The following is a 24,970-nucleotide window of genomic DNA, read 5'->3' on the forward strand; positions in this document are numbered from 1 at the left end:
AGGCACATGGCAGTTTTCTGGCTCAAAAGGTATTAGTGAGAACTGTTAAGCAAAGCAATGGAGAAGTGAAATCAGAGTATTAGAGGTCCTCCTTTAACTATTCTCTCAATTCCCTATATTACCTGCAAAAACTAAAAAAGTCAAACACTGTAGGTTTGATGTTTTGGGGGGGTTTTTTTGCATTCATTGGAAGAAAAACTTGAATTTAAATTTACCTGTTTCTCAACTGCATTTCTCTGGTTACCTACAGTTTTGATTTTACTACACTCTGGAAGGGCATAAGACCAGGAAACCTTAACTTGGCATTAGCAATAATTCTTGCCAATGAATACAGGAATCACATACAAAAAAAGGATTATATAATCTTTATGAAATGTGATTTTTTTCTGGAAGTAGTGAAGAAGTGAAAAGGTAACCACACTCAGAAAATAAAGAAAAGTGTAAATACAGGGTATAGCTGAAGTAGCTGAAGTTGTTCCACAAGGTTCTGGCTTGGTGAAACAGGAAAGCTGCATAAAATGAACATGACTGAACAGTGAGAACAAAGAAATCAAACAGTGAGAGCAAATACATGATGAATAGATCATTAAAAAGGGTAGTGCAGGTTTCACTGTGAGTAATTTCAAATGGTACTAAGAAGCTGTATGGGTGGGTGCTGTAGGAAACAATGTCATGATATCAGACATAGTCCTCTTAACCCGACTATTCAGAGTTGTATGCAGCCATGGAGAGGTCAGAATGCTTTACTTCTCTAAAATCCAGATTGTCTGTGTCAGGTCAGAGTAATCTGTTCTAGTTTTAGCAACCAAGCTAACTAATTTAGGTGCCTAAGTCAGAGTTGGTAAGAGCAGATGTTCTCCATAGCTAATGAATGGAAATAGGCATCTTTGGTGAACAGATCAACTCATCCTGAGGCATCTGAGCATCCTTGACAATTAATGACCTGGATGATGCAGCACAGTGTACCCCCAGCAAGACTGCATGACACGGAGTTGGGAGAAGTTGCTGATGCACCAGAGGCTTGTGCTGCCATCCAGAGACACACCAAAAGCCTGGAGAAATGGGCTGACAGGGACCTCATGTTGCTCATCAATGAGAAGCGCAAAGCCCTGCAGGAATCCCAGGAGGCACAATCCTAGGCACCAGTACAAGCTGGCAGCCACCTGGCTGAAAAGTAGCATTGCATTAAAGGTCCCAGGGGTCCAGGAGCACACCAAGCTGGACAGGAACTAGCAGTGGGCTCTTGCGGCAAATGTGAATGGTATCGTGGGCTGGAATAGAAGTAATGTTGCCATCAGGTTGAGGGAAGAAAGAATCCTTTCCCTCTACTCAGCACTGGTGAGGCCACACCTGGAGTGCTGTGTCTGGTTCTTGGCTTCTCAGTATGACAGAGATATGGACATACTGGAGACCACAAAGGTAACTAAGGGACTGAATCAACTGAAATGAGGAAAGGCTGAGATAGCTAGGACTGTTCACCCAGGAGAATAAAAAGCTCAGGGGGGAATTTTATTAATGTATATAAATGCATGAAGGGATGGAGTAAAAATAAATGGAACCAGACCCTATTTGGTGCTGCCCAGTGACAGGATCAGAGGCAATGGGCAAAAACAGACACAGGAGAATTCCTCTGAATATGAGGAAACACTTTACCACTGTGAGAGTGGTAGAGAGCTGGCATAGGTTGTCCAAGGAGGTTGTGGAGTCTCCCTCCTTGGAGATATTCGAAAGCCATTTGGACATGATCATGGGAAACCATCTCTAAGTGGCCTGGCTTGAGCAGAGGGGTTGGGCCATATTATTTCCAGAAGTCCCTTTCAAACTCAGACATTCTGTGATTCTGTGAAGTAAGTTTGCATATTCCACACTCAACAAAAGCTTATTTCTCTCACTTGATTAAGAACAGAAAAGATGGTGAATAGCCAGGTCTCAGAAGTTCAGTTTCCAGACATAAGAAGTTAAGTTAGATGGCTGTAATGATTTTCACTCAAAGTTACCCAAATACAGATTTAATTGCTTAACTAGACAGCATTTGGACATATAGGCATAGGCAAGCCCTTAAGATGACTTCTGCTTTTCTTAAAGTTTAATTTTCACCAGTTCAGTAAACTGTGAACAACATCCAAACTAGAATGTGGAGATTATAAAACTTCTTATTGCATAAATAGCTGTTCAGATTTATTTATTGATCTGAGTTATTATTTTTCATCTGAAAATTAATTCACGGGAAGAAAAATAAAATTGTACAGTATAAGCACAGCAATTACAGCATAACTCTTGTCAACAAAAGCTACCACACAATTGTAACATTATCTTTCAAAATTTTTGACCTTTGCCTTACTCTTAGTAAATGTTATTCTGTAGGTAATTCAGTTTCTAAGTGGAAATTTTGCAAACTGCCTTGAAGTGCCTTTAAAACAGTCAAACGAAAGTACACAGAAGTTAGTCAACATAAAGTGTAATTCTGGACTGGATTATCTTCCTAAAATATGAATATAAAAAAGTATTTATTTGAAACCACTCACTAAACTGACATTACTTAAAGCTTTGTAAATATCAAACTAAGGCAAAATTACTGTATATGTAAGTCTCCTGAATTTTTAAAATACTTCCTCGTTTTGTCCATGAAGATAGGGTCAGACAGTGTAAAGAGTTGTAATTCCTCAGCTGAAAGTTACTATGCCCATTTATCACCCTCCTCAGTGGAAATCTAGTCCCTGCCATCGAGACAAAGAATCATTCAGGCTGGCAGTGATCCTGGGAGGTCTTAAGTCCAACCTTCTGTTCAAAGCAGAGTCAACTGAATTCAGAGCAAGTTGTTCAGGGATTTGCCCACAGCAAATCCATGCTGACTGTTATGAATTACTTCATTTTTCTCTGTGCACTCAGAGGTGGCTTTCAAGCAGACTTGTTTAATGATTTTCTTAGGGAATAGACTGAAGTTCATTGTATTGTGCTTCTTTCTATTTTTGAGTACAGTACAGTTGCTTTTCTTCAGTCATCAGGAGCCTCCCTGCCCCAATATCTGTGGGCATTCAAAGATGATAAAGCTACCACTCTCTGCATCCTTGAAGGTGTCCTGTTTTGTCCCACAGATTTTGATGGGTCAAGATGTCTAAGGATCAATTATTTTCCACTACTGTCATTTCTTCTTCTCCTTAAACTCCAACCCTAGGCATAAAGACGCAATACAAACGAAGGCCCCAGTAATTAACATTTCCCAACTGTGCACACAGTAACTGGAAATTGAAGGGAGGCATCTTCTTGTATCACTCATACATCATCATATGAAGACATCTAACTATGTAATAGAGATGGGGTTCTTAGGCAAGTGTTCTCAGAAACTTATACTGAGAGTGATCTAATTTTATTCAGCCATCTAAAGTTTAACTGTATAAAAATGTAGTCATGACAATTTGAACAATCTCATCACACGATGAGGAATGTAGAAAAAAAAGGAAGGAAAATGCAGCTAAGAACAGCCAGAAATAGACACCTCTCCCTCAGACTAAGCTGAGAGGCCTACTCAGCTGAACACCAGCACCCTTGGACAGTTTTACAACCCATGGTACAGACATGTGCAATAAACAAGCCATAACTCTAACCCAGAACCAACAAATAGTCTTCTGGGTGTTCTTGCTGACTCCAGAAACAGCATGATGGTAACTGCCTTTGAGGCAATTCGTCATTTGATGAATGTTGATTTCAACAGCAGTTTCAGCTTGAAAACAGTCATAAGTGGCCCATAAACAGATGTCCAATTGTACAGTATGGAAGGTAAAGCATACAGTAAAGCTAGGACCTATTTCAGACAGCACTGCCAGCCAAATAAATGCATGTTAGACTTAATAAGATTTAGATACCTAAACTCTGACCAGACAGATCCCATCTATTTTGTGTACACAAGGTAACCCTGGAAGTTCTTGTGTAAAATATGTGAAGCTCTATTAAGAAAAAAAAGACACATCACTAATGTTTTCTGATTTTTTTTACATCTCATGCATAGATAATAAACTTGTGAGAAGCTTATTATAGCTAATGGTAAGTGATTTTCAAATACAGATTTAGGACATTAGAACCAAAGATAAAAGCATTCCCAGGTATGCTCCAAATACACAGTTATGGGATAATACTTGAAGGCTCATATCTTTTAGATAAGAATTTTGGCTTATATAATTTTATTTTTTCTGTTTTTACTTTGTGGGAAATTCATCATTCATTTCTGCAATTTTTTTTTCTAAATCTAATATTATGGATATTTTGTTTGGATGAAATTAATATTTGTTCTTGGTGGAATAAATAACAAGTACTTTTTAAAAAATTCTTAGTTCATTAATAAAAGTTTCAAGTATGTTGAGTGTTCTTTATAAGCAATTCCTCCTAGCTTGCCGGATTTGTCACTGAAACATTTACACTCTGCTAGATGTGCTGAAGTAGCTTAATGATTCACTAAATAAATGCATCCATTACTTATTTAGGATAGTACCAGATGAAAAGAAATCAGCCAGTGTCACCCACAGATTTTCCACTTTGTTAAAAATTATCACGATAGCATCAACACAGAAAAGGAAGATATATTTCTGGATTTTAAAAGTGAAGAGGTGAAATTTTGTATTGCTCCTTGCACTGCAGCTATTGATGACAGAATTTTCTTCCTGTCATAAATTATCTGGCCTGAGAATTTCCACTCTAGTGTCACTCACAGAAATGTTAAGGACTTTTCAATCCCACTTTTCTTTTTTGTGTCAGTGTGCTGCCTAAGTTCAAGGCACCGTCTTGGAATATGTGTATGCTCATAAATTAAATCAGCAGGTGATCAATGTTTATATTTACACTGCAAACACCTCAAGATACTTTAACACCGAATTGTTATACGAATAAAACATTCGTATTATCAGATTACTGTAGAAAATCTCTTGGACCAGCTTCTTATCCACAACAATACATGCTATGACCTTGATTTCAGCACTGACTCATTGAAATGAAAATTTTAATGAATTAAGAATCTAGCTTTTAATGGAAGAGAGGTAAAGCTTGGGGAAGGGTAAAAGCAGAAGGATGCTCTTTTGACATGAAGACCTCTTCATATGCTGATGAAAATTTTTACGTATGATGGATTTTTATGTTTTTCTTTAAGTTCTTTCCTCAGTTGCGTTGTGCGTAGACAAGTAACTAATGTAAAGCAGTATCACAAATAATTGTCTCAAACATAGACAATACTTGAAAATCTCTCCTTAAATTTATTTCTAATAGCTACGTAGAGAATGCCATCTATTTAGATATGCCTAGTAGTTCTTGGAAAGGCAAGTTATTGTTTACCTTGCAGTAACCAGGTCTGTAGGATGCAAGATTTACAAAGATTCCATTTTCTCGTGCATCTGTATCCCAGGTAGGAGAAATGTAATTCTTTCCTAATACACTAGTAAAAGGCATGACATTTTTATGAGCTTCCCATTTTGCTCAGTAATAAAGACACCTCATTGTCAGGAATCCAAATTTGTCCAGACAGAACACATGCTTGAGAAGCTTAGCTAAAATAATATGAACAGCATTCTTTCTTTTTTTTTTATATGGTAGAAACTTGGTGAGTTGCACCAAGTTTCTACCAATAAGGCACAATGAGTGCCTTATTTGTGGCGATAAATAAGAAGCCTACTGCAATATCAACAGAAAGATCTATTTATCAAATCTTTTGTATCTAAGTAAAGTATTACACAATAGCACAATGTGGTATCAAACTACAGATTGAACCAAACAGCAGACATTATGTGAGCTCAGTCCCTAGAAATTGGCACACATTCTAGATATTCTTCATTATTAAAATGAGTTATGTCCATTTGCCATTTGAAACCCAGTCAGACTCTTTGAAGGTACCCACTTTTCTGAAAATGTTGAAAACATTTCAGTGGAAATGTAATTGTTGGCCTATTTCAGACCTCTCCCGGAATAAGAAAATCAGTACAAATATATCCAGAAAGCAAATCTATGCATTGGCTTGAGAAGGAGGTCTACAAAAAGAAATGTAGAAGGGCATACAATAATTTGAGGGTAAATAAGTTCAGTGGAGAACCTGAGTTGAATGCTTTCAAAGAAACCTGTCTAGAAGAAGCCAGTATGAGCTCAGGAATTATTTTACTGTCTAGTAAATAAGCCATAAACAAAGAAATCTTCAAGAAAAAAATGAAAAACAGAACAGGTACTGAGAATCTACTAAACCAGGCACTTAGCATGTAGCATAAGAAGCACAAATAGAAATTTTGTCCCTTAAGTAACCTTGATAAATAGACCTTGACCTATTACAGAGTGAAAGGCAGTGCTCTACTTCTTGGTGTAGAGCATCCACACCAGTGCTGGTAAAAATTGTTTTATTCTACAGTCTAAGGATGGGACAGTTAGAAAGCAGAGGACCAGTCCAAAGGATTAAAAAAGAAGAAAGAAATACTGATTTCATGTTGTAAAATCGCATCAAGAAAATTATTTCCAAAGCAAAATTTTTTTTTAAAGCTGCAATATTTGGATTATCTAGGATAACAAGTAGCTGGGACTTTTATATTTGCCAAGTTCCTATATTGTGAGACTGACTAATATTTTCAATTGTGCTTCTTTCTTCTTAAGGAACAAAGGTTATTTGTACTCTCTGCAAGATACTATATGGCAGCTGTATTTTATACACCCTTACATAAATGAAGCAGGGACCATTCTCTGGTTCTGAGGTCGACAATTCAGCTGCAGCTGCTGCACATCTAAACTTCATATTGAAGGTTATAGAACTCTACAGTACACAAGATATCACCATCGAAACACCTAAATAAGTTGAATATATGAGGTGGTACACTGATGACTGCGTCCCTCACTAACAGGTAAGACTGAGTTCATTTTACATCAAAGAGGACACAGTAGAAACAGCTTTTTATATCCTATGCAGACAGTTATGTTGGCACTACTCAGTTTTCTCCTAGTAATCTATTTAACAGTATGTGTAATCTCTTAATCTGAGTGGTTTTGAACCCTTGGTTGCCAGTTGCAAGGATACTGCCACAGCCACCATGCTGGAATGATAATGTGGTGGGACAGTTGGACCTTTAAGGAGAAAGAAGTGCAAAATTAATGGAAAGTCACAAAACAAAAGAAATTGACTTTCCAGTTGAAAGATTAGAAAGCTCCCAAGGAAGGCAGACCCCCAAAGGTGCTGAAGAGAACTTCATGGGGAACTTCATGGAGATGCTTACTGTGCAGTCCTGATTTAATTTCTCATTCAATCACACCCTCATAGTCACTGTTTCATCCGTCAGCTCTAGGCTGTTCTTCACCCAGGATATAAGAACACTTGCCGCTACTTGAGGAAAATATATACGGGGGTAGTTGCCTCAAAGAAAAACAGAGAAAAAGAAGTACCTCATTTATATCTTCCAAGGCAGAGTTTGTTAGGCGACATCTTTTCTCTACAGAGAGACAGACCACATTGCTGTAATCACTAGGCTTTATAGCAGACAGAGAACAGCACTAAGTCTGGCCAGTCAACCAGACCATTTCTATGAAAACACAGGAAAAAAAAAAAAAACTAGATAGAAGTATCTCTCCCTCCACACAGTATTTGTGCTGAGAATGCAAATGGATGCTGAAACAAAATTATATTGTGGGAGGGCACCTATCTGAGAGCAGAAGGTGGAACAAACCTTTGAAACAAACAAAGAAGTATTTATCAGGATGTCTTGGATCACCAGCAAGTCAAAACAGGATTGTATCAGTTTTTCTAAAGAAACATTCAGCCAGAATTTATAAGGTAATGTCTCTCTTTTTGTTTTCAAATAAAAGAATGCAAGTCCAATCAATAGCACAAACCATTCACAAAATGAACTATGTCCAAAAAGAAAGCCTTAGGCTGAGCTTAATAAGACTTCAAGAGGTGAAGAATAACTCCAAATGAACCTACACAGAATATAAGCAAGCACACTACTCTGTACTAAGTAGGGAACAGAGAGTATCTAAACTTTTAAAGCATCTGAAAAAAAAAAAAAAACCAACAAAACAAAACTTGGGAAAAAAGGAGGTATGAGGAAGATATATTACTTAAAATTTTGTTTGCCTCTGCTTCAAATATAAAGGTACAGGTTAGCCAGCCCAGCCCACTTATCGGGATAACAGCTCTCACAGATAGTGTTGGGTGCAAAGAAAACTGTCATGAATAGGGAAAATATGAAGATCCTTTAAAGATTAAAAAAGAAATGGAAGTGCAAATATGATACTGTAGTAAGATCTGTTGGTCTCCTCTGTTAAATAGTGGAGAAAAACTCCACGAAAGAAGAAATTATCTATGTAAATTTTATCTATACCCAACACTGAAGATAAAAGCTAAAGTCAAGACTGTCCTGCTTCCCTCACATCTACATCAAACCCAAACACCTTGAAAGCTATCTATAAAGAAATTAAATATAGCATTGATGTGTCTACCTCAAGTTGGAAACTGCAAGTAATTGAACTGTGCAGAGGTTAAAAAAACCCACAATGGGTATCCAAGAAAATGAGTCAAAGCTGTGAGTCTTGATGAGCCTTTTTTTTAAACATGCAAACCTTTGGGTTGGAATGTGTACATGGCACAGTGAGACTGACATCTCTGATCAAATATAACATAAGCACTGTTCAAACACTGTAATTTAGTTATTACTCACCAGGTCTGTGTAACCTGTAGAGAAAATAGCCTGATGGTATACTATATCATATTACTATAAACAGGAAGAGATTCAAGTTATTTCAATGTAAGAAAAAAAATGAAAATAAATGGAAGTTGGTGAAGCTCTATGTAAAATATGTTGTACTAATGCATTCTTAAAAGATAACTTCTGTTTACTTGGAGAAAATAAAAAAGTTGTAGAATGGACAAACTTACAGCCCAGAAATGACAAAGCTGAGTTTTCCTATGCAATTATATCTGGTCCCTTGTGCCTACTTGTTATGATAATGCAATTACTTGATCACCAACAAATTTCCAATGATACATTAGAAAATCTTGCAATAACTTTTACAGTTCTTATGAGGGACATTTTGGAAGGAATGGTTTTACTGGGGACTTTCCCTAATTCACCAGGTATCACGGTAAATAAAGGTTATTCATGGACTTTCCCATAAAAAAACTTGTCCATTTTAAAAAAGATTTCTGAAAAAATGTATTATATACTTTTATCAGAAAAGTTACATGTAAATGTGAAAGTGAAGACAAATTTCTCACACTAAAAAGGTCTGCAAATAGCTTCAGTGAAGCTCAATATTCATTAACAACATCCCACCCCCTTTCTCTCTCTAACTGTCTTCTTTATTGCTGTACTAGGAAGATGGACTAAAGATTGATAATACCAACCAAATCCATTCCATAACTTCAGTTGTGGATGTATCTGCTGAAGAAGTTTCAGAATTTCTTCCTATAAAACACCTGTTTTATGGACAAATGTAAAACACCCTAAAGTTGTGGGTTTTTTCCCTTAACCTATATGTAGGAGTAATTTCCAAAGAATGAGTTATCGTTCATACAGTGGAGGTATCATGGCCAGCAGCCAAAAAGCAATATTAGAAGTTGCCTCCTAGGCAGGTAATCTAGTGTGTGGGGGAGGGAAACAGGGTTGTGCTGAGCTTCTTATTTAACCTAGGGAGTGCCACTGACCAGGAACACCACAAATTATATGGAAAAAGGAACTCTTCAGTCAGTGAAGTGGTTCAACTTAGAGGAAAAAAACAAAGGAGCTTGCTGTCCTTTTCTGAGACAGCACAGGTCTGCAAGAGTCAGCACAATGATGATGTTGGCATTCCACAACATGTCGTCCCCAGCAGGAGCCAGACTGACTGCTCCTGATACAGAAGTCTTGACAGAGATAAAGCTCGTGGAAGGGTGTTGCAAAATGATTAGAGGATCAGGGACATGGATTATTGATAAAACCAGATCAATAAAAGAACTGTACAAGCAAAAGGCCTGCAAGCAAAGGTTTGTGTGAGAAACAGGCCTGAGAACAAAAACGGAGTTTTGAGGATGTGCAGCTGTGCAGATAAGATGTACTGACCATGAGAAGGGAGGGTGAACTCTGAATTCTTTAATCATAACATAACTAGTAGAAGCTTGCCAATGCAGTCTAATTATGTAGAAGCAGAAATGCACTTTGATAGGTTTAAGCCAATTAAGAGTTAACAAGCTTGTATACTATATAAGTTCCTCTGGATTGCTAATAAACAGAGCTTGCTTCTATCAATCACATTGGTTGTTTGCAATGTCTTCCCCCACCGAAGTCATCGAACTTTTTCAACAGAAGGGGTCTTAATCATCCAGGTCTCAGGCTGCAGAGAGTGCCTGCTGCTTCTCTCCAAGACTCTGGAAGTGATGGTGTCCTCAGCTGTATGTGGTGTGTGCTCTGCTCAAATCACTGAGTTACAAGGTGAAGCTGCCAAGACTGAATAATGTTGGAGAGAGTGAATGGGAGGAAGTCTACAAGTTCATCATGAAGATCTGTCAGAGGTCATCCAGAAGCTACATTTGAGTGGGTGGTAGCTGGAAACACTTGACTTCCACCAACAGAAAGAAAGTTGTTTCTATAGAAAGAAAGTTGTTTCTATTACTGTGCATGTGGAACTGAAGGACGCCACTGGTGAACAAGAACATCAGGCCATGCAACAGCATTATAGAGAAGCTTTAATAAGCATCTCTTATATACTGCCTCAATAAGAACAGGACTTGAGAAAGAAGCCTCATGATTGCAGGGACAGGTTTTTGGTAGGGGGGAGCAGAGGGCAGGCTTTAATCACTCCAAGATCTGCTGCAAGGGTAGCACAGTGGTGTGCAAGCAGTCCAGGAGTTTTCTGGAATCCAAGAGGACAGTCTTTCAACACAGGGGATACATGAGATAAGCTGCAAAGGTAATCTGCTAAGTCTTCTACTAACAAGTAAGGAAAAACTGATCAGTGCCATAAGTATCAATGGTATCTTGGGCTGCAGCGACCATGTTGATGGGAATTCAAGATCCTGAGAGATTCAATGAAGGCCAGAATTGGCACAGAGACCTTTGATCTCAGAGCAGATTTTGACCTGTTGAGGGATTTGCCTGGCAGGATTTTATCGGAGACTGTCCTGAAGAACAAAAAGAGATCAGGAAAGCTGACTGATTTTCAAAGACATCTTCCCTAACATACAAGAATGGCTCCATTATGGTGTTCTAGAACTTAAGCAGATACAGTAGAAGGTCAGTCTGAGTTAACGGGGAACTCCTGATTGATCTGAAATACAAAATAGCAAGTGTACAGAAGGTGGAAGTAAAGACAAGGTATCTGGAGTGACGACAAGCTATACAAGAGGATTACAGAGACACTGCTGCAGGGAAGAAACTGAGAAAGCAAAAGCTCAGTTGGGATTCAAACTGGCAAAGGACCTGAAGGGGGACAAGGTCTTTTAAAGGTAAAACAAAAGCAAAAGTAATATGTGGACTCATTGCTGAATAACTTGAGGGCAAAGTGACAAAGGATATAGAAAATGCTTAAGTACTCAGTGCTTTCTTTGTCTCAGACTTTACTGGCAATGTGTGCTCCCAGTCCCTGGTCCCTCCCAGGTCCCTGGTCCCAGCCGCAGAGTTTGTGGCAGTCAAGTGCTACTCACGCTAGAGGAAGAGTGAGCTAATGATAATTTAAACAAGCTGGGCATACACATGCATTCAGCACTGCGGAGGGAGCTAGCCACTCTCACTACAGGGCTGCTCTATATCATCTTTGGTCTTGATGATAAGGGACAATTCCTGATGACTGGAAATCTTCAGGAAGGTTGAAAAAGAAGACTGTAGGAACAACAGGCTAGTCAGCCTCACACCAGTCCCCAGGAAAACTGCAGAACAAGTCCTGGAAATAATTTCTGGCACGTGAAGGAGATCAACATGTTTAGGAACAGTCAGTGTGGTTGTTCAAAACAAGACATGTCTGACTAATCTGATTGCCTTCTGGGGGTAAGCAGAGAACACTGAATGCTGCTTAGTTTTAGAAAAGCTTTTGACATAATCTCCCATAGTACCTTTGTAGAGAGGAAACAGAGGTACTGGATGGATGGACTACAAAGTGCATGCAGACCTGGCTTTGGTCAGCACCTCAAAGTCAAGCTGGCAGTTGTGGCAATCCTCAAGGATGGGCAGATACCTGGGCTGATTGCAAGGAAGCAGTGAAAGTCGTCTGTTCCACAAGTAAGGGGGAGCCAGGAGCAGAGTACTACAACAGAGGCAGTAGGGCAGGAGCCTGGACAGTAAGAACCCAGTTCACCAGCACCTAAATGAGGCATGTTGGGTCTGGCTGTGGTGTCCAGAACTAGATATTATGCAGTCATGACAAGGCAAGTCTGTAGTGAAGAGGAACAGGTCTGGTCAGGAAAACAGTGCACAGATCAGGGTCCAAGTTTGGACCATCAGGGCTCATAACCAGGCACAGGTATGGCTGCAATGCAGTGGGAGCTGTAGCTCAGGTGGGAGCCAAACAGTTGAGCTGCAGCTCTGAGGAGCTCTCAAGAGAAGGGAGTCCGCCTTTTCTGAGGCCTTGTTTCAGAGCTGCCTGGGATCACTCTGTCCAAGGACACGAAAGGAAGGGGAACAGCCCTCCACTGCACTATCCCTAAGTTGACCCTGAGCCCAGGGACCCAGACCTCCAGGAGGGCAGATTTTCTCAGGGCTTTCACACTGATATTACTGCTGTCTTTATTAAAGAGTAGAATGACAGGATAGAGTTGACTTTCTGTTTTGTGAATGATGTCACCAAGAGGAACAGTTGATAAGGTGGAAGGATGGGCTTCCATTTGGAGTGACCTCAAGAGGCAGAGACACTTGCTGACAGGCAGAGCAGGCAGCAGCAGGAGCTGGCTGCCCAGCATGGGAAAACTAACTGGGAGCAAGGCAGGCACAGGCAGATCTCACTAACAAGGATCCAGAAGGCTGAGTCATTAAATCTGGACAGGATCAGGTCTGGACAGAGTGAACAGGTGTAGCTCAAAAGTCCACACTCACAAGGCAGGTCTACTGCCATGTTAGATAGGCCCAAAGTCAAACCAGAGATTCTGGGCCAGGGTCAGGATTAAGAATGTACAAGATCAGGCACAGATGTAGATGCCTCACAACAGCAATGCAGCACAGACAGGGCACAGCAATATACCCTCTATAAAAAGCAGATTCCAAGGGAATGGAGGGGCATGCCCTCATTTGTGTCTTGCTTTGCAACAGCTCTTACATTGAGGGAGCTCTCCTTGGACTGAGCCAGCAACACTCTTTAGCTCAGCCAACTAAATTACCAGAAGGGGGGAATGTGCCCAGGAACCTGGCAGCATCTCATGAAATTCAGCAAAAGCAAATGCAAAATCCTGCATCTGGGATATAATATTGTAATGGCAAAGGCTGACTATCAAGAATGCAGATGTGTAGAAAGGAACCTAGGTTTAGGATGATGAGTGTGAATAAGCAGTGCAGTTCTGCAGCAATGCAAGCTTAAACACAAATAGGGCTGCATTAGTAAGAACATAGCCACCAGTAGGTTAGTTGAAGTGCTTACTCTCCTCCCCCTGGCACTTGGATGACTGCATTTGGAGAGTTGTGTCAAGTTTGGGTGTCCACAGTATAACAAACACATTGACAAACTGGCAGAGTCCATCAGAGGCCATCAAAATAATTAGGAAATGAAAGCACATGACATATAAATAGAGGTTGAGAGTGCTGTGTTTATTAATTTGTAATAAAAGAAGGCTGGGTGACAGCTAATTGCTGTCTTCAACTACACAGTAGGTGGAAACAGAGTAGATGGGGCCAGGCTGCTTGGATTTACACAAAGAAAATAGGAGATGCAATGAACAAAAATTGTGGGAGAGCAAATTCCTGATAAGTACAAGGAGAAAAAAGTAACCATGAGTATGGCCTAACAGTCGAAGAAGATTCCCAGAGAAAATTCAACTCTGAAGAGATACAAAACTTGACTGGATAAAAGTTCTTCAGCAACCTACGTTACTCACAGTGTTGAGGACTGGAGAGGTCAGAGAAGGGAGATTTAGATCAGGTCAACTTCCAAGGACCCTGACAGCCTAAATCTATGTCATGCACCTCATTGTCAGCTCAGATTCTAGGAATGTCTTAGAATGTATTTTGAAAACAAGACTTGGAATCACGATCTGTATGTAATTTTTTATTATAAGGTTGTAATAAGCCTGTAAATACTGTTCACTACAACGAAGAATAGATATCAGTGTCTCACTGTCCACATGGAAAACAGTGCCATGTGTGCTTCTGCAGGGGTGACCAAGGTTTGATACTATATAATAATGTCATTAATGATCTAGATGATGGAATGCAGTGTGTGCTTATTAAATCTGCAAACAATACTAGGCTGGAAGCAACTGTGTACATTGGAGGACAAGATTAGAATACAAAATGATCCTGACAAACTGTAGGAATGGTCTGAGAAAAACAGGATGTTACTGAACAGTCACAAGTGTAGGGCATTACTTTTAGTAGACATACTAAATTGCACAAATACAGGATGTGGCGCATCCAGCTTGTTTGTACTTTTGCAGATCATGATTCAGGGGCAACAGAGGATCACAAGCTGAGGAAGAGTCAACAGGGTCATGTTGCAGCAATAAAAGCAAACAATACTGGCATTTTTTCTTTAAAAGTTGTAATCTGCAAGACATGAGAAATAATAATAAATAAAATAAGACATCAGGAAAGATGCTGGACAACTAACACAAGATCATGACTTTAAGCCTTATTGGGATTCTGATGACAGGGTAATAATTTTGACTTACTTTCTTGGTGAAACTGTAAACATCCAGAAATGCATCCTTTTCCCAGGTATCACATCCCTTCTTTTACAGTCATAGACGTAAATCATTAAGCCATTATCAATAAAATATCCAGAAAGGTAATCCTAAAGCAAGGAAAAATAAATAATGCTTGGAAATTGAGGAAGAAGTGTTTCACAGCTCTTTCTTTTCTAACTTATAGATGGCTTTCTTTTTGGTGGTGGTACTTTTTGGGATTTTTTTTTTTGGCAGTAATGTCAGAAAACAAAAGAACTATCCTGAATAACACCTTCTTTTCATTTTAGTGAAAGCAAACAAAAAACTAGATAAATTCCTTTGGATAAATCCTGCATGCATTTTCATTCAGAAAACTTCTCAGAAATCAGTTGCTTTGTAGGAATATAACAAACATGTTTACTAGGTGTTTTGTTGGGTTTTTTTAATAAACTATTTCCAGAGTTACAGATATAATAGCTAAATACATAAAATGGGAAGATAATCATAGAAATATTAAATCATAGAATAGCCCAGGTTGAATGGGATGTCCACAGATAATCTGGTCCTGCTTTTCATGGGAAAGAGAGCCTAGATGAGATTATCTAGCACCCTGTCCGATTGCATCTTGAAAACCTCTAGTGATGGGGATTCTACCACATCCCTGGGGCTGTTGTTCCACCTAATCAGTGTTCTCAATGAAAAACATTCATTTCTTATGTCAACTTTCCCAGTACAACTTGTACCCACTCCCACTTGTCTTCTCCATGTGACTCCTGGTGAAGGAGTCTCTGTCTTTGTAGATGCTCTTTAAGTACTAGAATACTGTGATGAGGTCCCCCCTGAGCATTTTCTTCTCCACAGAAAAAATATGTAACTCCTTCAGCCTTTTCTTGTAGGGTGTGTTCTCCAGCCTGTCATCACCTTTGCAGCCCTGGTTTGGACCCTTTTCAGTCTGTCCATATTTTTCTTGAATTGTGGTGCCTAGAATGGGACTCTGACTGCATCCTGACAAGTGCTGAGTAGAGTGTGAAATAATGTCAAATAATACTCATAGTTACTGTAGGTTCCTGTTGATAATATCAATGATATATCAATAACTGTTGAGTGTTCCCTGATAATAAAATTAGGCCATCAGTTGCATATACTATGTTGAGATAAACTAGCCTATCAATTTTAAACCTTCCGTTGATCTCTCCTCCTTGGTGTGTTATAAATGTTAAGTTCTTAAAGGTATAATTTAATTTTTCTAATAACATACAAGAGCTTGTGATCCTTTTTGTCTCCTGCTGTTGTTCATACTGCAGCATACAGACAAAGTGTGTGACCAACATCCTTTCTGTCTAAGCGTTTCTCTGGTTTCAAGTAGCTAAAGTGAAAGCATGCAGACCACATAAAATAAACATAATTTGTTGATGATTTAGGTCTTTTTCTTCAAGAAATATATGTTTCATAGCAACAATTAGTTTATTGTGTTATGGCAGTGTTTCCACCAAAAGTTAATTTCCATCATCAGTTATTGTCTAGAAACACACTAAAAGAAGCATGTCAGAAGTAACAATAATTTACATGTTTTTAACCCTAATTAGAGTTTAGAATTTTATTTTTTTTTTAATATTTTATGCTGAAAAAAGCTCATAGAAATCTAGTTGTAAAAAGTGTCTTGTACTAACAATGGCAGCATGGACTGACTTCTCTGGGATTTGGCCACAGTGATAATCATTGAAGGGTAATTCTTAAAGCTAGCTGGCAGCGTGAGTGCTTGACAAAGAGTAGAGAATATAAGAGGAGGAGAGGAGACCAGCAGGACTCTTCTTAAGATCCTAAATGTTGTCTAGAAAATAAATCTTTATGGGCCCTCATGTTACCACATTCCCATTATGCAAGAGCCAACAACATAGATTGAGGCATCTACAGATCAAGGAGTCAAGATATCAATATCAATGAAATGAAAAATCAGTTATGGAGAACCAACAAAGAGGTCAATATTAATAATTGGCCTTCATAATAATTTATTTAATAATAACATCAATACCAAAAATTGTATTAATTTCACTACTAAAAAGGCTGTCATGGTTACTCTTGCAAAATATAAGAAAGGTGAGAATAAAATGTCCAAACGGAATAAGCAGCTCAAACTCGTAGTTTCAAAGCATGATTTGTGAAACAATCACAGAATAAACTCTTTCAAAGCCAAGAACCTAAGCTATGCATTACTGCAACAAATCATGCTACTATGTTTTCTGTAATCAAACATACAAATCCTGCTATTTACATCTCTGCAACTTTTATTATGATTATACCCTAATAAAAGCAATTAAGTAAAGAAAAAGAAAAACTGAATACATATCGTCATTTAAAAGTAAAAGTTCTGTTTTATGTTCATCTGGTTACTGTTCAACTACTTCTCAGACTATTACCTCTTTTTACTCTAAAAGCTTATGTTTAATGAATTCTTCTCAGTAGAATTTATAACCATGAGAACAAACATAATGTCTATTTTATTTTTTGTATTCTGAGTGTTAAAATCAGAGAGATTAATACAAATTAATACAAATTTCTTATAGATAATACCTATATTTTAAAAAATTTCAGCCGAATTATTTGGATAACCTATTTCAATAAAAACAAAATAACTTCTTGAAGTCATACTGTCTTCATCTGCTTCACCGTGATTGAAATGTAGAGAATCTCACATGGAAGGTCTGTTACAGCGTTTCTGAAATTGCACAGGATGTAACAACTTGCCTCAAAAAATACCTACAAGGTATTTTTTTTAATATTGCTCTCTTTCAAGACTAAAGTAAGAAATTATAGAAAAAGCATGTAGAAGTTATTTACAGTTAGAGTAGCAAAAAATTAAACTAGTTTATTTTACTTCTGCTTTAGTGCACCCTGTCATGTGGAAGTTAAAAACAGTGAATGAAACATCTCTGAGCTATGTGATGCGATTGACATGCTGAAGGGAAGGGAAGCCATCCAGAGGGACCTTGACAGGCTTGAGAGGTGGGCCTGTGCCTCCCATGTGAAGTTCAACAAGGCCAAGTGCAAGGTCCTGCACCTGACTTGGCAATACAAAGCACAAATACAGGCTGAGGAGAGAATGGATTTGGGACAGCTCTGAGGAGAAGGGCTTGGGGTTGCTGGTGGATGAGAGGTTGCACCTGAGTCAGCAATGTGCACCCACAGCCCAGAAAGCCAAACATATCCTGGGCTCTGTCCAAAGCAGCGTGGCCAGTAGGTCAAGCGAGAGGACTCTCCACCTCCGCTGTGCTTGGGTGAGATCATATCTGCAGTACTGTATCCACCTCTGGTGCCCCAAACACAAGAAGGACATGGATGATCAAATGACTGGAGCACCTCTCCTGTGACAACAAGTTGAGGGAGTTGGGGTCACTCAGCCTGGAGAAGAGAAAGCTCCAGGGAGACCTTACAGCACTTTCCAAAACCTTAAGGGGGCCTACAGGAAGGCCAGAGAGGGACAATTCAAAAGGGCATCTAATTATAGGACAAGGTGGAATGGCTTTAACCTGAAAGAGGGTAGGTTCAGATTAGATATTAGGAAGGAAATCCACTGTGAGGCTGGTGAGACAGTGAAATGAATTGCCCAGAGAAATTGTGGATGCCCCATCCCTGTAAATGTTCAAAGCCAGGTTGGGTGAGATCCTGGGCAACCTGGTGTAGTGAGTGGTATTCCTGTCTATGGAAGGGGCTTGGAAGTAAATGATCTTTAAGGTCCCTTGTTACTGTCTCTGTCCGGCTCTGTGGGGTCACACGTGTGCATGCACAAACGCATGGACAGCTTCAGTAATATTGTCGGCAGCAAAGAGGCAGGAAGGCTCTTTGCGTGGGTTCCCACAGGAGCATTTACCCCCCCTACACCGTAGAAACGTCCAGAGGCAAAGACGAGAACATCTGTGAACTCAGGGTTTTATCTGGGGGCAGGGAAAAGGCAGGACAAAGGAACAAGGACCAATGGGGAAGCTCTGGGGGAGTGGAAAAGGGGAAGGGCCAACAGCCAACTGGGGTACATTATCATAACAGAACAAGGCATCCTGGGAGAGGCTTCTTTCCCTCGCCACGACTACTAACTCTCTGGCACCAGAGACTGTCTGACCAAGAGCTTTCTTTGTCCATTGTGCCACAAGCTAATGGGCCCCACAGTCCCTTCCAACCCAAACCATTCCATGATTCTATCTGGTGCAATCCATATGCATAGCAGGGAAAATTTAGATGCTGTGATGATGTTTCTCTTTACATTTGCCAGGGTTTTTTTTTTTTTTTTGAACTTACAAGAAATCCTGGTTTTCAAGAGAAAGGGGCTAATAGCACTTCCTGATCCTGGCACAGGAACAAATCACATTATCCTTACTCATGAGAATAATCTAATTAAACACAACAGGAGTCCTCATATGGACATGGTAAAGCAAGCAGTATTTTGATGCCACAGTTGCAGACAAATGAAAATTCTCTTCTTTCAGTCATGGTTCAGCTCTGATCTATATAATTTCATTATTTAAAAAAAAAACACTTATAAGAGTCAGTGTAAACATATGCCTGTACAGAGCAGTCCCTATTTACTGAAATAGTTCCATGTTTTGTAGCCAAGAGTCTGTCTTCTAAAGCATGTTCTTTCAAGCTTTCACAGTTGAATGATTACATAATCTTTTTACCCCCAAAATGAAGTAGTATTGCTAGAATTTATTTTAGAACTGAAATAAAAATTGAGCTAAAACTTTAAACTTTGTCAGTTTTATTTTCTTCCCCATCTGCTTGTGGCAGACATAATAACATGGATAAAGGCCTTTTTCTTTGTTTTTTGATATTATATTTGAGACCACCTTCTGGCATTTATGGAGAATGGAATCTGAGAAAATCTGAAGAATATCATAGGAAGAAAAATTCCCTCCCGTCAACAATTACAGCTGAGGGAAAAGTATGCTCTGGAAACAAAGGGATTGCTTTCTCTCATTTCAGTGGGGAGCAAGTGTTGTAAAAGGTACAGAAACAGACAGGATTGGATCCTGTCATCAGTCCTGTTTTTGTGAAGGATGAAGAAGTGCATAGCATCCTTTCACTCCTGCCACACCTAGTCTGGGCCTGTGTCAACGGCTGATCTTGCATCCTGACCTAGAAATGGCTACAGTTATGCAAATACTATGATTTGCTAATGCAGAGCACCTTGCTGGACTGAGATCCAACTAAACATCTTATGAATGAAATTGCCACTGAGAAATTCACAGTCTTTGGAATGAATATGTCAATATCAAGAAGATGAGACAAACAATATTTTTAAAGGAAAGATCTGAATCATGTTCTATAGCATTTCTTGTGCATGTACTTTTACTTTAATTTTCAGTCTGATGAGGTGTTAGAATGGAAGCAAATGAACACCAGAGCTGCAATTACTAAAGGGCTGAGATTAATGTTTCAAATTTGTTTTTCTTTCAGAGTGACAGTGCTACAATAATGTTCACATGAGTTGATGAATGGCTCACCTCAATGAAAGTTTGCTTGTCAGAAACAAACACTGTTGATTAGAGAAGACAGCTACTTCTTTACAACGCTCCAGCTTATAAAAATAAAGAGAACATAATTTTGTCAAAATTTATTTGTAAAATCAAACATGAGTTTAAGAACTAAAGGAAGTCTCTCCTATTAAACATATTGTTGGGAATTAACCTTCTTTTAATGATTTTTTTCCCCCCTAATACTACATATACTATATTATATGATTTCAGCAGTGGAAATGTTAACTAGTTCAAACTGGGTATTATATAATAAAGGATTTGACTAATACACTTTTAAAGAAACTCAGGACTGCAGCTTTATCAGAAACTCAGTGTGGAGGAATGCACTGATAGTTGTATAAGGAACAGCTGTAGTCAGGAATTACTGCAGCAGTTGGGGACATGGGCAAATGATGGAATCTTCCATGAATAGTAGCATGAAGTGTGGAATGGAAAATAAACCATATTAAACTATATTTTGTTATCCTGCTTTTCGAGAGAAAGAACATTTGTGTGGTTATGTGCTATTAGTTCATCTGTTCCACCACAAGGATGAACAAGTCACTGACAAATTTTAGGCAAATTTAACAATGGATCTCAAAGCTTCCAAGTTATTTCGGGATTTGTGAAAGTCAGTAAGTCAATAGAAATCCAATTTAATATACTTACCAGTAAAAAAGCAATTATAATTTAGCCTCCTACCCATTTGCCAAGGACAGGCAGTAACCAAGAGATGAATCAGAACAAGAAACCAGTCAACCCACCAGCCTACATGAAGCTTTCAACCAACAATACTATTTGTAGCAACATGTCTCACCATATAGATGTAGATGTGAGAATAATGAAGAGAACTGACTGTCGTGGGTTAGCTCCTAAAGGTGTTACAATTTTTAGAGACTGTTACAGAATTCTAGGCTTAGGTTTCAGTTTTGCAAAAGAGGTCATGTATTCCTGAGAGCAGCTAAGTGAGTGTGTATTCAGCTTTGCTAATTCTGCTATGGGGCTGGTGAGAATAGAACCTTTGGCACCTCCATGAATATAAAAAATTAAAGTACACCTTTACTGCGAATCATACATGACTGCTTGTGGCTGGTGCAAATTGTAAAGGAATTTCTTCCAAGAAAACTTTGTGCTTTTTTATCTCCCATAAATGACCTTTTGGGTTTTCTTCCCATCTTTTGAAGCTTTCTGAAATAATGTTGGCTCTGTGTTTCACAGCTAGCCACTGTTTTAGTCATGTCTATGTTTCCAGGTTATACATACTAACAAGCACTTATGAACTTTGCCAAAAAGTAAAGGTATCATACTGTATCTCCAAGTACATAGAGCAAATGCATCTTAGTACAGAGCTGAGGTATTCTCTTTCTTTTGGTGGAGCTTACAGCAGCTGCTGTAATCTAGGAGGATTTACTGATCCAGTTCTGCTGATTCATCGTGTTTATGCAATTTATTACCTAAAGATGGATATAAGGAGGACCAGCTATTCAGCCAAAACCCCAAGTCTGGGGCTACAGAGAGTCAGGATGAACGGTATTCTACGACCAGGGGCCAAGCTTTGTTGCAAAATTAAACTCTGTGATGAGAGTCACTATGAAGCCAAGAACGTCTTTTTTGACAGGTATGGATTAACCCCAGCACACCTAGAACAAATATATACAACTTTATTCAACACATACAACAACTATTAAAATAATTTGAGTACCCTCAAAGCATCAGACGAACTTCTGTTTCTCTAGTACTGGAGAGGCTTGACAAAAATGCTCATTGCCATGAGCATTGCTGCAACCAAGGGGCTTGGTAAAACTGCTGTTGACTGGACATCGCTGCATGTAAGACCACCACTAAGCAAGAAGATTAACAAGAACTCTGGGAATATATCCCTTTCCTTGAACAAGCAGCACATGAGTTCTCAGACTGGCTGAAATCCCAAGGTTTCTCCTGTCCCTCCCCATGCCAAAGGGGACCCCAGCTCAGGAGCAAGGCACACTCCCTGACACCCTCACTCCAACCTCACCACTCTCTAAGACTGGAGCTGCTAAGGAAACCCACCCAAAAGGTCCCTACCCTAACACTTTCACAGAATCACAGAATGTGTCAGGTTGGAAGGGACCACGGTGGTCCAACCTCACTACTCAAGCAAGGCCATCCTAGACCACATTGCACAGGACTGTATAGAGACACTTTGAGGGAGACTCCGCAACCTCCCCGGGCAATTTGTTCCCGTGCACGGTCACTTTCCTCACACACAGCGTGGGGCACGGGCGAAAAAGGCAAGGCAGACAGCACACAGGCTGGAAGGTGCGGGAGCGGCCCGAGGGGCGCCGCACGGCTCTGCCCGGCCGGTCGAGGGCAGCGCAGGGCCGTGACCCGCGGGGCCCCGGGGGCGGCCAGGAGGCGGCACCTCCCCGTCACCTGCGGCCCCCGCGGTGCAGCGGCACCACCCGCCCCTCCCGCACGGGGCGCCCTGGGGCGGCGGGGCGCGGCCGGGCGGGCGCACGGGGGGCTCCACCCGGTCCCTTCGGGCGGCCTTGCGAGATCTCCCCGAGCGGGAGGGCGGCGGCCCGCGGCGCCCGGGCTGGAGGCGGCGGCGCGGCGGCCTCGCGCACCTGCTCACCTGTGCCCCGGCCGGCTGGGGGGGCCCGGCCCGGCCACTCCCCCGACGGGCTCGGCGCAGGCGCCCTAGCGGCTACCGCAGGCAGGGGGCGGCAACATGGCGGCGTGAGCGGCGGCGGGTTCGGCTCCACAACAACAGCGGCAGCGGCATCGCTCGCGCCGCCGTCCGCCCCGAGCGCCGCTCGCCCCCCCCGGGCCGCACCGCGCTCGGCGCCGCCCGCGTCCCCGGCCTCGCGGCGGGGAGGCGGCCCCGGCCGGGCAGCCCTCGGCTAACGGGGCATCGGCGCCCATAATAATCCCTCATTATAGCGGAGCGGGGGAGCGGCTCCTGGGACAGTGCCTGCGCCTCGGGCCGGCTCCCTGCGGCCCCGCCGGGTGCGACTGCGGTGGATGCGCGGCTCGGCCCGGCCGGGCGGGGAGGCGGCGGCGGCAGGTGCCGGTAACGGCGGGGGGTAAATGGCGAGCGAGAAGCCGGTGTCGGGGCCGGACCCGCAGCCCGCGGGACTCATCTCCGTCGGGGCCGGTGGTGGTGGAGGCGGCGGCGGAGGCGGCAGCGGCAGCAGCGTCGTGGCGATGGGGGAGCTGAGGGCGTCGGGCTCCGGGTCCGTGGTGCTCCCCGCGGGGATGATTAACCCGTCGGTGCCGATCCGCAATATCCGGATGAAATTCGCCGTTCTCATCGGACTCATCCAGGTTGGGGAGGTCAGCAACCGGGACATCGTGGAGACGGTGCTGAACCTGGTAAGCGGCCGGGCACCCCGCCGCGGTGACGCCCCGGCGGGCACCGGCCCGCGCAGCCCACCTCCGCCCGAGGCTGCTCCCGCGCCCCTCCGCCCCTGTGCCACCCGACAGGGACCTGCATCCTCCCAGCCCCCGTGTCCCTCCTACACGTACGGCCCTTCTCCAACCATCCTTCCTTCCCAAACTCCTCTTGTGCCTCTCTCTCCTCGTTAATGCCGCGACCTGCTCATCTCCTCGTCGTGCGTGTGACAGAAGCCCCCTCAGCGCTCCCTAAACTCCACGCAGGACCCTGCCTAGTACAGACAGGCCACTTCCCCTTCCCAGTGCCTCGTCCCGGCCGCCTCCTGCAGAATGTAGTGTTTGCAATTTACAGTGAGAAAAATAAGGAGATTAAGTAATTCGCAAATTCGTGTTATGGACACTGCCCTTTAACCTAGTAGCTTCCTCTTGGGAAGAAGAGTGGCATAAATGTAGTATCTGGTTTTAATTGAAAAACGTTAAAAAAACCCAGCCTGAGCTGGTATCTTTTCTAGGTGGCTGAAACATGTGAAGGGTTTAACCCTGTTAGATCAGAGCTAGTTGAGCATTTTATGTGGAGGAAAGGGGAGGAGGGAGATTTTTGCAAGGATTTAGTATGCTTTAATATCTGTAATAAAGAGTTAGTTGTATTGCAGTATTGTATTGGGTTGCCCACGTCTTAATAACCTGCCATGCTTTCCAAAACACATTCTTGTCTGCAAAGTAAGTGCTGTTGCTACTTTGGTCGAAGGTCTGTGTGTTGCAAAATACTATTGTACAGGGGTAAATAGCCGAAACAAGGAGAAAATGCTAAAATGTACCTCCTTAGTCAGCTGCTCACTTCATGGAGTGAAAGAGTTACTGCAGGACTGTATGACTTAATGTTTTTGCGCTACCTACACCAAAGCCTGAGGAATCCACAGAAGCCAAGCGAGTGCATCTAAAAATGAATCACTTTCAATTATGTGCAATTTGGTGCTGTTCCTGAATGTGAGATTTGCTGCAGCAAAGCTTTTGAAGCAGTTCAGTCAATGAAATACCCTCAAATTTTGCACATAGAATAGGATAGAAAAATGACTGCTCAAAACTGAATGGCAATTAATTGAAACTGCCTTTGTTTCAAATGAGTTTAATGCTTCTAACCTCTAATCATTTTATACAAAGTCATGTAAAGAATATATTTTGTTTCAAACACTTTAAAGAGATGTATTCTTCTGTTTGACAGTTATTTGCATTTGACCTAGCACAGACTGAATGGAAAAGCTGCAGCATGCAGGGAAGGACGTAATTTGGTCAGATCATT

At 41.3% G+C, this 24,970-nt stretch overlaps 1 protein-coding gene and 1 long non-coding RNA gene across 13 annotated transcripts in view; one reads left to right on the top strand and one right to left on the bottom strand.

Annotated features, from left to right (window-relative positions):
- Nucleotides 1-13,723: 13,723 nt before the first annotated feature.
- LOC125321783 lies at nt 13,724-23,069 on the bottom strand. Its single transcript, XR_007201687.1, has 4 exons — nt 22,910-23,069; nt 20,284-20,357; nt 14,795-14,916; nt 13,724-14,669 (listed from the first exon to the last, which is right to left on the bottom strand). It is a non-coding gene; the product is annotated as an uncharacterized LOC125321783 (long non-coding RNA).
- A 57-nt stretch (nt 23,070-23,126) lies between these two features.
- NBEA (neurobeachin) overlaps nt 23,127-24,970 on the top strand; it is a 467,485-nt gene continuing 465,641 nt past the window's right edge. For 10 of the 12 annotated variants that reach the window (XM_048295082.1, XM_048295087.1, XM_048295089.1 and 7 more), the window contains exon 1: nt 23,137-23,649. In XM_048295082.1, coding sequence (XP_048151039.1) covers nt 23,365-23,649 — 285 coding nt within the window. In that variant the 5' untranslated portion in view covers nt 23,137-23,364. Of the gene's footprint in view, nt 23,650-24,970 lie in introns of all 12 variants that reach the window. The other 2 variants (XM_048295094.1, XM_048295084.1) reach the window with 2 other exon arrangements.

Source organism: Corvus hawaiiensis, chromosome 2, assembly GCF_020740725.1.
Source record: "Corvus hawaiiensis isolate bCorHaw1 chromosome 2, bCorHaw1.pri.cur, whole genome shotgun sequence".
Taxonomy (NCBI): domain Eukaryota; kingdom Metazoa; phylum Chordata; class Aves; order Passeriformes; family Corvidae; genus Corvus; species Corvus hawaiiensis.